The following is a 14,995-nucleotide window of genomic DNA, read 5'->3' on the forward strand; positions in this document are numbered from 1 at the left end:
CCAAGGCCCTGCGTTCCTGGCCCTGCTGGATGCCAGGCTGCTTTCCAATGGACTCCCTTGGCCAGTCGGACTCCCAGGGCCCGGCAGTAAAACACAGAGACATCTTTACCTTCTTCTTCAGGTTTTTGCTGTAGTTTTGTTGTTTTTTGTGTACAAAGCCTTCCCAGGAGTGGCCTGGCCTCCCAGCATTTCCTGTCTCCAAAGGACTGGAGGCTGTGACAAAGCACTGACCACACAACCCTGAGTCCCTTTGGGAATGAAGTGGAAGAAGGTAGGCTCCACAGGGAGGGAGCCTGGCCTTGGCTCTGGGTCGGACTGTCTCCTGCTGGGCCGGTGTGCCAGGCAGCCCCGTGAGCTGAGGCCAGGGCCCGTTGGAGCTGAACAGGGTCCCATCTGCAGGGTGAACCATGAGGTTTGGTGCTGGGTCTGTAAGCGGGCCAGCACACGTGTGGGCAGCTGCGCCGCCGTCTGCCCTCCAGCCTGAGTGTGGGGGAGGGATTGGAAGAGAGCGACCAAGATCGAGAGCCAAGGACCTTGTCGGCAGGGCTTTTGGCGTCCATGTCGGCAGGGCCCAGGAGACTCCCAGACCCGTCAGCCATGTCTGCAGAATTGCTCCTGAACTCAGTAGCTCAAGGCAGCAGTCCTGGCTGTTCTCACAGTCTGTATGGGTGCCAGTGGGTCAGCCTGTCTTCACCTCACTGTGTCTGGGTCCTGAGTTGGAACCTTCTGACCAGTCATTCGTCTGTTGTTTGGTGCTGCCTCCCCTGGGCCTAGCTGGGGCTAAGGGCCAGAAGATCCACAGGGAGGCTCTCTGTGTGCCCTAGGCTTCCTGCCAAAACCGTGTCTGGGCTCCCTGGACAAGCGTCCTGACGAGAGAATCAGGAGGAAACCGTACTGCCTCTTATGACCTATCCTCAGAAACACCCTCTCCAGTACATTCTTTTGGTTGGAGCAATTACAAAGGTCCACCGGATTCAAGGGAAGGGAAGAAAACCGTCACTCAGTGGAACTGTACCCATGGCCCTCCAGGATGGCAGATGGAGTGTTGCCACCATTTTTGGAAAACAGCCTGCTCCACAGCCAACCAGGGTCTGGCCCTGGACACAGACAGCCTGTGGGGTGCACCTCGGGTTGGTGAGCATCTTCCCGCAGGGAAGATGACATGGTGGACAGGTGGACATGGTGACATGGTGGACAGGAAGGCACGGTACGGTTAGTGGTCCCAGCATCCCAGATCCCAGGTCTCCAGGGACAAGGGTCCAGCAAGTGGGGGACTCTGGCCAGCTGAAGGCAAAGTGCCCCCTCCGTTCCAGGGAACGCGCTGTGGACCCAACCCCCACCCCACCCCCAATCTGGACACCCCATCTTGGTGGGGTGGGAGATGGGAAGGTCCAGTCCTGAGGAGGATGGGCAAGCTGGGGTCCCGTGGAGGGGGGGGCGGGAGGGGGGAGAAGAGGTCAGGTCACTGCTGTCCTGGGATGGAACACGGCACCCCACTCAGGTGAGGGGTGTCAGCAGGTTGGTGCCTGGGAGACAAGGTGGAGACCCCACAGTAAGGGGCTCCCCGCATACCAGCTTGGCCCAGAGGCGGCTCCTGCCTGCCCTCCAGGGCAGGCCCGTGGCTGTCCTTGCGAGGAGGAATGTTGGTGAAGAAGTCGGACGGGACCGGCCACCCGCTCCTGCTGGGGTGGGAGTTGGGGTGGGGGGTCAGCGAGGCCTGGGGGTGTAACTGAAGGGTGATGGGGAGGCCGCGAGGGGCGGCAGCGGGGAGCTCGGGTCTGGGACCAAGCGAGGGACCTGAGGCCCCGGAAGACGCCTGCGGGGTGGGCCGGGTGTCGCCCCCGCCCCCGCCCCCGGTCAGCCGAGCCGCAGTCCTCCGTGCCTCCCGCCCCTGGGCTGGCGCGAGGAGACGTTCCCCACTGCCCGCTCCTGCCCCCACTCCTGCCCCCACTCCTGCCACGCCCCTTCCGTCGGGCCACGCCCCCTTCCGTCGGGCCACGCCCCTCCGCTCCAGACCCGGCGATCATGGTGGTGCTAAAGGGCGTTCCGGCGCTGCTGTCCCCTGAGCTGCTCTACGCCCTGGCGCGGATGGGGCACGGCGACGAGATCGGTGAGGGGCGGGGACAGGGCCTCGGGACCCCCACCCTTGGGCGAGGCGCGAGCGGGACCCCCGCCACCCCAGGCCCTACAGGGGTCCCGACCCAGACTGTGCCCCAGCCCCGGGGCGACGACTCTCAAGCCCGGGAAGAGCCGGGTCCTGGGGTGGAGGCCTTGGTTTGGCCGCCCCGTCCCACTTCCCAATAGGACACGCCCCACCCTACCCCCCCAACTCCTACCCCCAACTTCTTTAGGAAACTGGGGCCAAGTTGGTTGGGGGCCAAGCCCCTGCCCAGACCTTGGTCGGCCCCAGGCGGTCACGAGGACTGTGGCCCTTGGTCCAGGCAGCGCCGCGTCCGGCAGGTCCGGCCCCTCCCCCAGCCCGGCTTTCTGGGGCCCCGGGCCCAAGTTCCCAGCCGCGGCCTCAGGCCCAGTGCGCTGCTCGTTCTCCAGACCCCCTCCCAGACGGCCCCCAAGGGGCCACACCTCTTTCTCTGGCGGTTTGCCTTTCCTGGAGCCCTGGACCTCGGGCGGGGGCTGCACGGTCGGCGCCCCAGGGGGTAGAACGGGGCGGGGTCCCGAGTTCTCCCTAGTCCTCGCGGCGCCTGCAGCTTCTGCTCTAGGAAGCTTCCTCTCCCCGCCGCCACCTCTGACGAGAGGGGTCGGGGAGGGCAGGGGGCGTGGTCTACCGTGGGCGGCAGGTGCCCCGAGGTCTGTGCCCACCCACGCGGACCCACCAGGGGATGTCTGACCGGGTTGCGTGGCTGTTCAGTTTTCGCAGACGTGAACTTCCCCACCGCCTCCATATGCAGGTGTGGGCCGGAGGAGATCCGCGCTGACGGTGAGCCGCTGCTGGGCAGGGAGGGGTTAGGCTGGAGACCCAGTGCTCTAGCTCTGCGCTCCCCAAGCGTTGCCCTGTGCCCCCATCCCCACTTATGCCCCAGCCTCCACCGGTGACCCAGGGAGGCCCCCAGAAGTGACCCTGGGCCTCCTGCCCCATCTCAGGCACCTCTTGGTAGCTTCTTGCAAGTGGGGAAACTGAGGCCCAGTGGCTTGTTGGCTGGCTGAGCACTGATGCACCCCTGCTCCCCACAGCCCAGGTCAGGTGTTCAGCTTTTACTCTGCTATAGAAATCCCAGTACTGACCTCGCAGGCTCCGGGTGCCCACATGCTCTGTCTCTGGGACCCTCTGACCCTCAGGGGTGGGTGGAAGGCGTGACTTGGAGGGGCCTGGAGCCAGGGCCCCGAGGTGACAGTAGTAGCAGTTAGTACCAAGAGCAAGGGGGTAGGGGGTGTGAGGACACCAGCGTCCTGCCCTGTCCTGTCCCACCTGGGCTGGCACTGGGCTTGGCTGTCCCCCACCCTCAGCAGTGCTCTGAGGGGACACAACTCTCCCTGCAAAATCGAGGCCACTGAGGCACAAAGATGTGAGATGTAGGGTAAACCGGCCCTTCTGGACAGGGGGCCAGTGGTCTGAGGCCCGTTCAATGCGCTGCTGACTCCAGACCCAGTGACCTTGGCTTCCGCCCTCTGCTGAGGGAGATGAGCCAGCCGTGCCTGGGTTTACACCATGGGCCAGAGGACCCAGCACGCTCTCCTCTCCAGGGAGGACAGGACAAGGTGGGCCATGGGAAGGGCCCGAATGCTGGAAGGTAAGGAGGGGCCAAGCTTCGCCCTGCGAGTTAGTGGAAACAAGCAATGAGGAGTGAAGGCCCGCGACGCAGACAGGTCTGACCATGGAGAACTGCAGAGAACACAGCAGAAGAGAATGCACTCAGGACAGCAGGGCTTCCCAGCCGCAGGCTAATAAGATGACAGCCGATTTTTGTCTTGTCCCCAGCCCCGTATTTCCCCGTTCTGTGCAACCAGCACAAGTCCCTTTAACAATGAGAAACCAGCTCCACAGGATGACAAGGACCTTGGAAACCAGTGGGCAGCCTGGGGCAGCCTGGGACAGAACAGCCTCTTCCCAGACCCCACTATCCTCATAGGAGAAAGGTGGCCACCCAGGGGTCATGGGGGGGTGCTGCGGTCAGGGAAGTGGCCCGGGTGCCCCTCCTGGTGGATGAGTAGGGGAGGTCACCACCAGGGGCCTATGAAGTACGGACTGGAGGGCAGGGCGAGCCCAGGGCTGGGACGGTCACAGGTGCTGTGGCAGGGAGACGCTGATGCGACCCCAGCAAGTGTCACCAGGCGGCCTGCGTCCTCCACCCTGTCCCGGGCCCGAGGCCGTCCTAGCTGGCCAGCTTGGTGAGGCCCAGGGTAAAAGGCGTGGACAGGCCCGGAGGGCAGGCGGCCCTGTTGGTGGCCGGGTGGGACAGGGCTCCCGTCTGAAGCTGGCACTCCGCCCTAGGCCTGGGCATTCCACAGCTCCTGGAGGTTGTGCTGAAGCTGCTGCCACTGGACACCTACGTAGAGAGCCCGGTGAGCGCCTGTTGCAGTGCCGCCCCTCCCTGCTCTGGGCCTTGGTTTTTTCTTGGTCAGACCTCAGAGGACCCCTGAACTGTCATCCAGTGGGAGGGGAAGCTGGGACCAGGGCTGCTGGGTGCACAGGCCACAGAGCTGAGCCCCCTCTGTCCCTAGGCTGCTGTCATGGAGCTGGTGCCCGGTGACCGGAAGATCGGCCTTCAGACCCCGGTGTGGAAGAGCTACGAGTCCATCCTCCTGGAGGCTGGCTGCGTGGTTAGGCTGCTGCCCCACCCAGGGGGTTCCCGGGGACCCTCTGCACCTCTGTGGAGGCTGGTGGGAGTAACAGACAGGGCCCCCAAACCCCCCTACAGTTGTGGCTCATGTGCTCACCCTCCACAGAAAAGTGACCCTGGGAGTGTGGCTGTTCCCACCCCCCAGCCTCTCACCTCTCAGGTCAGGGACCCTGTCATGGCCTGGGGTGCATCACCCACCCCAGCCTGTGTGAGCGGAGCCAGGGGCAAGTGAGGCACTCCTGGCCCCTGTCTTACGGCCAGAAGCCTGGCCTAATGCTGTGTGTCACCCCTGCATTGTGGAAGGATGTACCTCTCCTCCCCAGGACCTTCCCCTCGACACGTCTTGGGCAGGACCCCTCGATGACAGGCTGCCCGGGACTCCTGTCCTGGGCAGGGGCCCTCCTGCCCTTAGACCAACTCCAAGAGACACAGGGGCCCAGGCAGCTGGCCACCACAGCCCCCCTATGACCCTGCCTGCCCAGTTCTCACAGCTCAGAGGCTGAGCATCCTTGGGACCCCAGCCAGGAGAGCCAGTCGTGGAGCTCAGAGTGTCCGTGTCTCCTCATGCTGCTGGTGCCTGCTTGGGCCCTGAGGGTTTCTGAGCAAGGCCCCTCCACCGTGCCATTTTGCATTCCAGAGCGCCCTGGCGAAGATAGAGAGGTTTGAGTTTTATGAGCGGGCCAAGAAGGCTTTTGCTGTTGTAGCAACTGGGTGAGTTCTGGCCGAGTCCCTGGGGTCCCTTTGGGTCCTGCTGGTCAGGGTAGGTTTGGCTGGGACTGTCTGGGTCTGGGTCCCGGAGCCACTCCCTGTCCCCCTGCTCAGCCCCGCTGGGAATAGGACTCTCGGGATTCACGGGAGGACTGGTCCCTGGGCTTGCCTAGTGGGCGGGATGGGGGGCAGAGCCGGGGACCCAGCCTGGTGCTCAGCTCAGCTCCTTACTCAGGGAGACGGCCCTTTACGGAAACCTCATCCTCAAGAAGGGGGTGCTGGCCCCCGAGGCACTGACCTAGGCCTGGCGAAGACCCCTGGGCCCAGAGAGGAATCTGCATCTCTGGGCCAGACCACGGACAAACCGGCCCTGTCCTGCTCAGCCCAGAGCGCCCCCAACTGGGGACCCTGGGGGGCCAGGCCGGTCTTTGGGGGGTAGGGGGAGGTGCTGCTGACGGGGGACTGGGACTCACCCAATTTACGACAATGATGTGAAGTGTGGTGACTTGTCTCTGAAGTCAGAGGTCTCAACAACAGCCCCGTCCTCAAAGACTTGTTTGGTGCCGAACACGAGGGAGCCACTGGCTCCTCGGAGCGCCCCCCACCCCCGTGCATCCTCAGGGAGGGAGGAAGGCCTCTCTCCTCCCTAAGGTCCGAGGCAGGTCCCTGGGTTCCGGACAAGAGCTCATAGGAGCAGAGGTCCTCTTGTGAGGAGCCCCCGCAGAGGGCTGGGCCGGGTGGCCGCGACTGCACTGCGAGAGCCTGGGGTGGACAGAGCAGCTGCCCAGGGGCCCTGAGTGGAGGGGGTTCTGCAGTCAGCCCCAGAGCTGGGGGTGGTGGGCAGGGGTCATTCTGGGTGCTGGGGAGGGTGTGGATCAGTCGTCTGTTCCCTCTCCCCAGTGGTTGAGTGCCTACTGAATACATGGGAGCCCGAGCTGTTCTGGGAAATGGGCTGGTTGGGGTGGGGAGGTGAAGGCCAGGAGGATGTCCTTGCGTTGCCAGCAGGCAGAGGGCCAGACTGCCCGAAGGCAGCCCGCGGAAGGGAGGCTGTGATGGCTTCGGCATGAGGCTTGGGCTGGAGTTCAGGGTGGGGGTAGCCTGCCATCACTGCTCTGGACCCCAGGGTCTCCCCAAACCTTCCCACTCCCCTCCAGACCTTCCTGTAGCCATGCGGCTGCTTTGCAGAAGCTGGTGTGCAGGGCGCCTGGGCCTCTAGGCCCCTCAGACCCCGGGGCTGGTGTCCCAGATGTCACAGAGAACCTGGGGGGACAGGCAGGCCCCCTGGGCAGGGGGACCAGGTCTCAGCCTGGCCGGGCCCAGTCATTGCCAGGGCTTAACCTCAGACCCCTGACCCCATGGCCACCTCTGGCCACACAAAGGCCTTGCTTTAAACAGCTTTATTGAGACTTAACTGACCTATAATAAGCTGCACACATTCCAAGTGTACAGTCAAATGCCTTTGGATATTGTCTACACGGGAGAGCTTCTGGCCACTGCCAGTGTCCTCCTGCTCACAAGGCTCGCACACCTCAACGGCCCACCCACGAAGCCCCAGCTCACCCCACCTCCCCAGGCACTCTCAGCCCTGTGGCTGCACCCTCGGGCTGGAGGAAATGCCCTTGGGGAGTCCTGGCTCCAGAGAGAGACTGGGCTACAAACCACCCTGGTCTGCCCAGGGCCAAGGTCACCACTGACTGACCTTGGATCTGAGCTGGGCACCCCCAAATTGCTTAGAGATGGCCACCCTTGACCTGACGGGGCAGGGGGAATGACCTACGGGCCTGCTAACCCTCGTGTGTACCATGCGGGATGCAATCTGGGGCATCCCCAGGCACCTGGCTCCCCGGATCTGGGGCAAGAGCGGGTGCCAGGTGCACAGTGAGGAGGCTGGGGCCCACCCTGCCGCTTTAGGGCAGGACCACGGACAGGTCACGGTCCAGTCTGGGGTCCCTTCCACAGTGACATGAAGATGACCTGGCCTGCTGGCACAGTGCGAGGTGGCGAGCACATGAGCCACTAGGGAGAGCCCTGGGGCGTGGGCTGCCATCCAGGTGCTCAGAAGGGACCCACAACAGGACACGGAATTCCAGGGCGCGTGAGGTCACCCCAGACCAGCCCGCAATCCCCGGAGCAGCCGCATGCCTCAAAATCGAGCCCTGGATGGCCTCTGCCTGGAGCTCTGTTTGTCCTAACCAGTGGAGGGGCTCAGGCCGGGGTGTGGGGGGCACTCCAGGCTTCCCTCTTGAGGCAGAGGCGTGATCGCCACAGGCAGCGTACTCGACACAGGTTCAGTGCGTCAAATAGCCCCAGTGAGCCTGTGCCTGCAGCCGCAAGGTTGGGCCATGCCCTGGGGTCCGGCCCCTCAGACAGCACTGGACAAGCACCCAGAGAATGGGGAGGACCAGGAGCCTGGGCCTGAGCCCTGCACCACCCCCAAACCTGAGCACCCAGCGACGCACCCTCCTGCTGTCTTTTTAGGGCCCATCTGTGGGAAGCTGACTGGCCCCAACCACTGACCTCTGCCATGCCCCGGGCTCCATCCCACCAGCCAGGGAGGAGGCCTGAGGGGAGCCGATCATCCCAGGAGCGGGGCGCTGGGTTGGGGGAGCTTTGGGGGCCCTTAGTCTTTGGAGACCAGCCTGTGCACAGGAGGACACAGGCCTTTCCTTGTCCCCGACAGAGCAGGCTAGGACCATGGTCACTGTTGCTGAGGACACATGTGGCCTCCACCCCTATGAGGTTTATTTTTCCAGTTGGGGAGGGGTCAGGGCCCCCCGGAATCCTCCCTGGGGTGGTAGATGTGGTCTCGGTCCTCCTCTGGCCCTTGAAGCGCCTGGGGAAGTGACAGTGCCCAGGGCCACAGCCCTGCCTCATCCTGGGCCTCCTCGGCCTCCTCGGGCGCTGGGTGGTACAGGTCATCACGGTCCAGCTCAGGATCCCACCTGGGGCTTGGAACATGGCCCAGGATGTCCTCCGTCCCTGCCTGGGCCTTGGAGCCTAAGGATAAGGAGATGGGATGGAGGCGAGGTTCTCCTCAAGGAAAGTCAGCGCCACCGGGGCTCCGCCGCTGTGACCTTGCCCCCCTTCACCTGGTGCCTGCCTGACCTTGCCGTTTCTCCCACGTGGCAGCGGCAAGGTTTGGCGCCGCTAGCAGCCCCAGGAGCTGGTTGTCCGTTTTCAGAATGTCCACCACACGGGTGTCCCAGGCCCTGTGAGCAGAGCTGGGTCAGGCCTACCTGTGCAGGAAGAGGAGCCAGGAGCCCCGCCAGTGAGGGCGACCACCGCCGTCTGAGCAGCCTCGAGGTGCTGGGCAGGAGACCTAGCGGGAGGTTGCTCCCTACCAGCATCCTTGGTGGCTCTATTCTGTCCCTTGCCAGTGGCCCCGGGGGACCGCCGGACAAGCACCACTGACCCCTCCACTGCCCAAGAGCTATGACCAGGCAACCTCCATGGAACCCAGACCCGCCAGCCAGGCAACCGCCCCTGCTCCGCCGCATCCCTGAGCTATAGGGGTCCAGGAAGGTCGGAGAGTCTCTTGGGTGGCGTCCTAAGGGTGTCCCCTGAGGAAACATCTTGGCCCAGCCCTGCATCGTGGAGACCTGGAAAACTTGGGCAAGAGCTCCCTCCTGTCCCAGAGGCCAGGCCTGTGCAGGCTGGGGAGTGGCTGTCTGGCCTCTGGCCTCTGGCCTGGCGTGGCCCTGGGGGAGAAGCCAGCGGTGTTGCCTCATGGGAGTGCAGGGAAAGGGGCACGGCTTAGAAGCGCCTCTGTGGGGGGCGCCTGGGTGGCTCAGTGGGTTAAACTTCTGCCTTTGGCTCGGGTCATGATCTCTGGGTCCTGGGATCGAGTTCTGCTTCGGCCTCTCTGCTCAGCAGGGAGCCTGCTTCCCCCTCTCCTTTTGCCTGCCTCTCTGCCTACTTGTGATCTCTCGTGTCAAATAAATAAAATATATATTTTTTAAAAAGTGCCTCTGTGGGTAACTATAACCCTGGGTGTGGGGGTGGGGTAGCCATCCTGGAGGCTGCTAGGAGAGCTAGGGGATCATTCTGGAGCACCACCCCCGCCTTGTAGGTCTCTGACAGATCCCACAGGATCCCATGCTGGTCGGAGCAGTGCCCCCTCCCCGAAGCTGCTGGGCAGGGCCTCCCCACATCCACAAACGCCCTTAGCCTAGAGGGTTCCCAGAAGGGGCAACAGCAGGGGAATGTGGCCAGGGCTGCTGGGGACACTCACTGCTTTGTGTCCCACTCAGGACCCCCGACTGGGCCTTTGGTCTTGATGAGGACCTGGAAGAGGGAGGTCACAGGTGTGGGGTCCATGGTCCGAGAACACCGGCTCCAAGGTCCCCCCGGACCATACTTGCTGACTCCACCCCACCCTCTGGGGACAGGATTGAGGCCCTGAGGTTCCTGGGGAGACAGGGCCACCCCTGGGGCTGTGTCTGCTCACGCTTCCCTGGCTGATGGCCTGAGGAAGGAGGGCCAGTTCCTCTGAGCCCAGCCCTCTGTGGAGCCAGAGGAGACAGGGCAGTGAGTCGAACATGACCCTCGGGGAAGGGTCGCTGTCTGTTGCCAGGAGGGGGTGGGCCTTCCCCTTCCCTGCCCTCCCAGGTGTGCAAGTCTGAGTGGTCTGGACCCAAGGCAGGGTGGGCAGGAAGAGGGCTGGGGAGACAGGGCCCGACACCAGTTACATGCACAGGTCACACCTGAGCGGCATGCACGAGGACGAGGAGGGGCTCAGACTCACAGGGCACACACGAGTGTCATCAAGGGCCCCTCCCCCATCTGGACCAGCAGGCGGCTGTGACAGGGGCCACTCCCGCTCAGCTTGAGGCCCTCGCTGGTGCCCACAGGGCCACCTGCTGCCCCGGGTGCCCTTTCTTCACTTTCCGGGCCGGTGGGGCGGGGCTCGCGGAGGAGCACACGTACCTGGGGCAGGGAAGCTGGGCCTGCCTCCCCCAGCAGCAAAGCCAGCAGGCCAGTGACCAGGAGGAGCCTGAGGGGACCAGAAGGGAGAGTTAGAGACAGGCCAGGGCTGCCCCTGCTCATCAGCCTCCGGACAGGACACCTGGGTGGGCAGCCCGGCGTGCTGGCAGCTTGGGTCCAAGCCAGGGAGGCCTGGGGCCAGGTCCACGGGTGGTTTCATTGTGCCTCCATCCCACAGACCAAGGACACACGGGCACAGGGGTGGGACCGCCACAGGCCCACACTTGCTCCCAGGGCCCTCAGAGCAGGTGCCACTGCCCGCGGCACCCAGCACTCTTGGCAGACCCTCCGCGGCAAGCTCGGGCCGCCAGGTGGGTGTGATGGGCCGTGTGCCCCCCCCCCAGCTCCCGGCATTGGGCTGGCAGCTGCACCTGGGCACACGCCCCCGGGGCACAGAGCAGTGAGGGCTCCCAGCACCCTAGGCTGAATGCTGACAGGCTAGGACCCGGGGCAAGATCTCAGAGCGCTCTGTGTCCGAGGCACCTGGAAACTGTGCACACGGCGCCCTCAGGGCCGGACGGCCCCTTGCTCCTCTCAGAGCTGCAGCTGGACAGTGGTGCCGGTGCCCGGGCAGGAAGCCCAGGAGGAGGCGGGCAGGATGGGGTGCTCCTTCCAGACACATTCAACTGGACCCTAGGGTAGCCAGGATGGCCAGCAGGGGAGGGGGGGCCAAAGACCAAGCCCCAGGCTGGGAGTCTGAGGGGCCAGGGCCAGAGGGAGGTGACACAGAAACATAGGACAGGAGAAGGATGACCCAACTGTAAAGGTCCTGGACGCCTCATCCAAGACAGGGGAGGGGAGGGAGACGGACGGGCGCCTTGTGTGTGTGTGTATGCGTGTGTGTCTGTGCGTGTCCGCGCATGTCCGTGCGTGTCCGTGCGTGTCCATGCGCCTGTGTGCGCCTGATGTGTGTGTGTGTGAATGTGTCTGTGTGTGTGTGAATGTGTCTGTGCATGTCCGTGTGTGTCTGTGCGCCTGTGTGCGCCTGATGTGTGTGTGTGAATGTGTCTGTGCATGTCCGTGCGTGTCTGTGCATGTCTGTGCGCCTGTGTGTGCCTGATGTGTGTGTGTGTGTGAGTGTGTCTGTGCGTGTCCGTGTGTGTCTGTGCGTGTCCACGCATGTCTGTGCGCCTGATGTGTGTGTATGAGTGTGTCCATGCATGTACGTGCATGTCTGTGCGCCTGTGTGTGCCTTGTGTGTGTGTGTGCGTGTGTGTCTGTGCGTGTCCGTGCGTGTCCACGCATGTCCGTGCATGTGTGTCTGTGTGTGTCCGCGCATGTCCGTGCGTGTCTGTGCGCCTGTGTGTGCCTGATGTGTGTGTGTGTGAGTGTGTCTGTGCATGTCTGTGCGTGTCCGTGCGCCTGTGTGCGTCTGATGTGTGTGTGTGTGTCCGCACGCATGCCTGCATGTGTGTACGTGTGCACGTGTGCACGGTGTGTTCGTGATGCCTACGGTGTGCAAGTGTGACAATGTGTATGTATCTTGTTAAAAAACAAGACAACACACCCAAAATGGAATCGCTCACCCCGAGCCCCAGGTCACAACCCGAACCCAGAACCAGATCCGTAGAGCAGCGAGGCGGGAGCGGCCAGGTCGGCCCTGGGCGGGTCACCTGTCCCACAGGCCCCTGTGTCCGTCCCCTAAAGAAAAGTCGCGCGCAGTGACCCACCCGCGTTGTGCTGCTGGGACGTCCTCGGCCCGCCCCTCCTGCCTGTAAGTCCACGTGCAGCACCTCCGAGGGCCTCCTGTCTGCTGGCTGGGACGCCCGACTCTAGCCGATTTTGCTCAAATGAACTCAGCATTTTTCGTATGCTTGTTTATCTTTTAGCAGTCTGGGCACACGGGCCTCTTCCTGGCTCTCCGGGGAAGGGTTCTTTCTGTCTCTGCAGCTGGCAGGGTGGCAGGCTGGGCAGGGCTGGGAGGGGCCGGGGAGCCCCGGGGAGCCCCGGAGGCCAGCAGGGGCCTCAGATGAAGACTTCCCACAAGCTGTCCCCTCACCCCACCGCCCCAGATTCCGGTCCCACAAAGACCTTGGCCTCTTGTCCAAGTGGCCCAGCACTTCAGGGTGAAGGTTCCTGTAGACACCATGGGAGCCAAAGGGCAGGGGCGTGCCCTGGACTTTGGGTCGTGGGCCTGGTCTCGTTCAGCTGCCCTGCCTCTCCAGAGCACCAACTCCCAGACAGAGGCCGGCTCCCGTGCCGGCAGGGGCCGACCCGCGGACTCGTGCCTGCGTGTCTGGACTCCACACCTCCACCACTCTGTCCAGCTCAGCCAGGGAAAGCACCTCATGGGAGGTGACGCTGCCAGGTCCAGGGACCTCAGATCCTGGCTGAGGGCCCTGTAGGCCTCTCTCCAGGAGGACAGCTCTGGGTTCCAAAGGGCTCCCAAGGCCCCCAGGCCACCCAGTGACCCACCTCTCTACAAGGGACGTATGGCCTCTGGTTCACACCAGGATACCAAGGGGAAGCCCCAGAACTGGAGGACGAGGGGAGAGCCCTGGCTCGAGGAGGAGGGAAGGGGACTCCCACGGGATGAAGGAAAGAGGGGACCCCTGCTTCCTGGGTGGTGTTCCTTCGGGGGGCCGCTGACCCCTGCCCTCAGCCCCTGACAGCCTCCAGCCTCTCTCGACCCAACCCTCTCTTTCCAGCAGTCACAGACCTGGTGCCTCCTCCCTCCCATGCGCAGGGGTGATTCCTTGCTGGGCCAAGGGACCCCAAGGGACAGCTGTGCTTTCTCTTTCTCATGGGAGACCCAGGGGTGGTCCTCAAAGCTGGTGCCCGGATGCAGACTACAGAAGGGCCACAGTCCCTGGTAGCTCCGTACAGAGAGCTCCGGCAGCTCTGGGTACAGCAGCCAGACACTGGACCGAGGACAGAGCCACCCCGCCTGCCCGCCTCCCCACCAACGCCCTCCTCTGCAGCCAGCCTGAGCCAGGAAGGAGGTGCCCCGGGGGCTGGGGGGGTCTGGCTTCAGGGGCATTAGGCATTACCTCCTCATGATGGAGCCCCCTTCTCGGTGTAGATGGTGCTCTCGGGGACCTGTAGTTCCAGACCCAAGCACACAGTGACTCAGACACCTGGCCCTGCTCCTCCCCACCCGGGCTTCTCGGGGTTTTATGGCTCCGTGTGGGTGTGTCCGGGCAGAGGTCAGAGACCAGGAATCCCAAATGCACCAGTGACTCATTCTATCCAACTGGCTCCCCGGCTACCGCCACTCCCACGGCCCAACCCACACCCATGACAGGACGGACCCGAGGCAGCGGTGCCTCCCACCTTGGCACCCATGCTGGACCCTACACGCCCCACGGCCCCTCCTCCTGGCCACCCACGTGCAAAGTGTTCTGACATTGCAGGCCCGAGCTCAGCGGCCCAGGGGTGCCGGACCCCAAACTGGGCTGCCTCGTTGGCTGGAAGCTGGAAAACCATCCCCTGCCCTTTGTGCTCTGGCATTCGGGGCACAGTCCCCCTCCTGGAGCTGGGTTTGCTCAGACACAGGCAAGGGACAGGGCTTCCCACAGGCCAGAGTGAGCAACGGGCTCTGGACCGAGGCCCGAGGCCCGAGGCCCGAGGCTCAGGTGCAGCTGAGAAGTGGCTGCTCTGACAGGCAGCTGAGCCTTGGGTCAGGAGGGGGCGCAGGCAGCCTCCTGGAGGGCGGTGGGCAGAGGCTTTGCGGGGGCACGTCAGGGAGGCAGCCCTAAACATACCTGCGGGCTCGCAGCTGTCAGCAGAGGGCAGAGCCCCCGGATTGACCAAACCCGGCCTTGAGCAGTGTAGGCACAGGAGGGACCCCCAGGAAGCCAGGCAGAAGAACCAGGGAGGACAAGTGACCGTGTGAGGTCAGTGCGCACAGCACAGGGGAACAGTGCGCAGATCCGGTCTGAGGGCATCGCTGAACCCCCATGACCCCCAGGGGAGATGCCAGAATCCAAAGTGGCTACGATCTAGTTTGGTTTTTGTTTCTTTTTTTATTTTTATTTTTTTATTTTTTAAAGATTTATTATTTATTGGACAGACAGAGATCACGAGTAAGCAGAGAGCCAGGCAGAGAGAATAGGAAGCAGGCTCCCCGCTGAGCAGAGAGCCCGATGCGGGGCTCGATTCCAGGACCCTGGGATCATGACCTGAGCTGAAGGCAGAGGCTTTAACACACTGAGCCACCCAGGCGCCTCTTGTTTCTTTTTTTAAATGAAGAGAATCGACTTTTTGAGCAAATTGAGGTACAGAGAAAAATCTAGCAGAAAGTAGAGCCCTCACCCACCCCCTCCGGTTCACCATTTCCCACCAGGGACGTGTGGCACCAGCATTGCACCCCTGTTCCCCTGACAACACAATTCAAATGTGTATTTTTCAACTGAAAATTACAAGACAGGCAAAGAAACAAGAGAAGTGTGACCACAATTAGGGGGAAAGCAGGTGATGGAAAGTGTCTCTGAGCCGACCTGGATATTGGGCTTTGGGAACAACAGCTGAGCGGAGCCCGTGGTACAGAACTAAAGGGAAGGAGA

General features: G+C 63.3%; 2 protein-coding genes across 7 annotated transcripts; one reads left to right on the top strand and one right to left on the bottom strand.

Annotated features, from left to right (window-relative positions):
- Window positions 1–1,969: 1,969 nt before the first annotated feature.
- FUOM (fucose mutarotase) lies at window positions 1,970–9,469 on the top strand. Of its 6 annotated transcripts, none has more exons than XM_059172752.1 (6): window positions 1,970–2,110; window positions 2,870–2,938; window positions 4,451–4,521; window positions 4,681–4,839; window positions 5,437–5,510; window positions 8,885–9,469. In XM_059172752.1, the coding sequence occupies exons 1-6, from the start codon at window positions 2,026–2,028 to the stop codon at window positions 8,916–8,918; spliced, it is 492 nt and encodes a 163-aa protein (XP_059028735.1). In that variant the 5' UTR covers window positions 1,970–2,025; the 3' UTR covers window positions 8,919–9,469. The 6 variants fall into 6 exon arrangements, with proteins under 6 accessions (XP_059028735.1, XP_059028738.1, XP_059028734.1 ...); XM_059172755.1 differs by having other exon boundaries at window positions 4,681–4,779; XM_059172751.1 differs by lacking the exon at window positions 8,885–9,469 and adding an exon at window positions 5,743–6,043.
- Window positions 8,206–13,635, bottom strand: PRAP1 (proline rich acidic protein 1). The gene is made up of 5 exons (XM_059172748.1): window positions 13,481–13,635; window positions 10,434–10,500; window positions 9,739–9,791; window positions 8,613–8,716; window positions 8,206–8,504 (listed from the first exon to the last, which is right to left on the bottom strand). Exons 1-5 carry the CDS (start codon window positions 13,486–13,488, stop codon window positions 8,272–8,274), a joined length of 465 nt encoding a protein of 154 aa, XP_059028731.1. The 5' UTR covers window positions 13,489–13,635; the 3' UTR covers window positions 8,206–8,271.
- Window positions 13,636–14,995: the final 1,360 nt, after the last annotated feature.

The sequence above is a fragment of the Mustela lutreola genome, chromosome 4, assembly GCF_030435805.1.
Source record: "Mustela lutreola isolate mMusLut2 chromosome 4, mMusLut2.pri, whole genome shotgun sequence".
NCBI classification, from domain to species: Eukaryota; Metazoa; Chordata; class Mammalia; order Carnivora; family Mustelidae; genus Mustela; species Mustela lutreola.